Below are 885 nucleotides of genomic sequence, written 5' to 3'. Positions count from 1 at the left end.
TGGCAGCTTCCGCTGCGAGGGGGCCTTGGGCGGTAACGGCGCAGGGGCTCCCACTGTGCGTGACAACCATCGCATCCTGGCGCGCGTGCTGTATGACCGCCTCCTCCCCTGTCTACAAAACTCATCACCCCGCCTACACCAGACCGCCTTCCTTTCAAGACCAGTGCACCGGCGATTTAGTCTTGCTCCTCCAGCTGCTCTCACACGCCCTAGCCGCAGAGCAGCAGGCGGCGATCCTCTCCTTCCTGGACTTTCTCAGAGCCAACGCACAACGACACGCTCCACTGCGGTTTTCTTCTTGCCGAGATGGAGCGCCTCGGCATGCCGGCCGGGTTCGTGCGCATCGCGCGGCTGCTGCGGACTGCCGGCATGCACGCGCCGGCGCTTGTGAATGGCTGTGTGTCCCAGGCAGCGGAGTTTGCAGCTGGCCTGCGCCAGGGCTGCGTGCTGGCCCAGGCAGAATACCTCGTCGTCGGCCAGGCGCCAGCAGCGTGGCTCCAGGAGCACGGCGTCAGTATTCGGTGGCCTGGCACCCTTGTTGGCGCCGAAGCTGCGGCCGCTGGTGGGGCAGGCGGCAGCCCAGGAGATAGGGCGACACCGGTGCTGCACACGCTGCTGTGGCAAGCGGGGGTAGGTATCAGCATTGTGTGACAGGGACAGGGGCTGATGCGGCCGCGTGCCAGGCTTCGCAACGGCAATTGGCGGGTGCATGGGCAGCAGCGGGAGCAGCGGGAGCAGCGGGAGCAGCGGGAGCAGCGGGAGCAGCGGGAGCAGCGGGAGCAGCAGCAGCAGCAGCAGCAGCAGCAGCAGCAGCAGCAGCAGCAGCAGCAGCAGCAGCAGCAGCAGCAACGAATGGCCACCGCCGACGAGACTGGAAGAGCAATG

At 66.8% G+C, this 885-nt stretch overlaps 1 protein-coding gene across 1 annotated transcript; it reads left to right on the top strand.

The window, feature by feature from the left end:
• Positions 1-306: 306 nt before the first annotated feature.
• MNEG_15777 (hypothetical protein) lies at positions 307-521 on the top strand (the record flags this gene model as incomplete). Its single annotated transcript, XM_014035752.1, has 1 exon — positions 307-521. A coding segment is annotated over one exon (215 nt), but the record flags the coding sequence as incomplete, so codon positions are not given.
• Positions 522-885: the final 364 nt, after the last annotated feature.

This window comes from Monoraphidium neglectum (genome assembly GCF_000611645.1).
Source record: "Monoraphidium neglectum strain SAG 48.87 unplaced genomic scaffold scaffold05660, whole genome shotgun sequence".
NCBI lineage: Eukaryota > Viridiplantae > Chlorophyta > Chlorophyceae > Sphaeropleales > Selenastraceae > Monoraphidium > Monoraphidium neglectum.
Note: the sequence above shows the minus strand (reverse complement) of the source record. Positions and strands in the feature narration are given on the sequence as shown.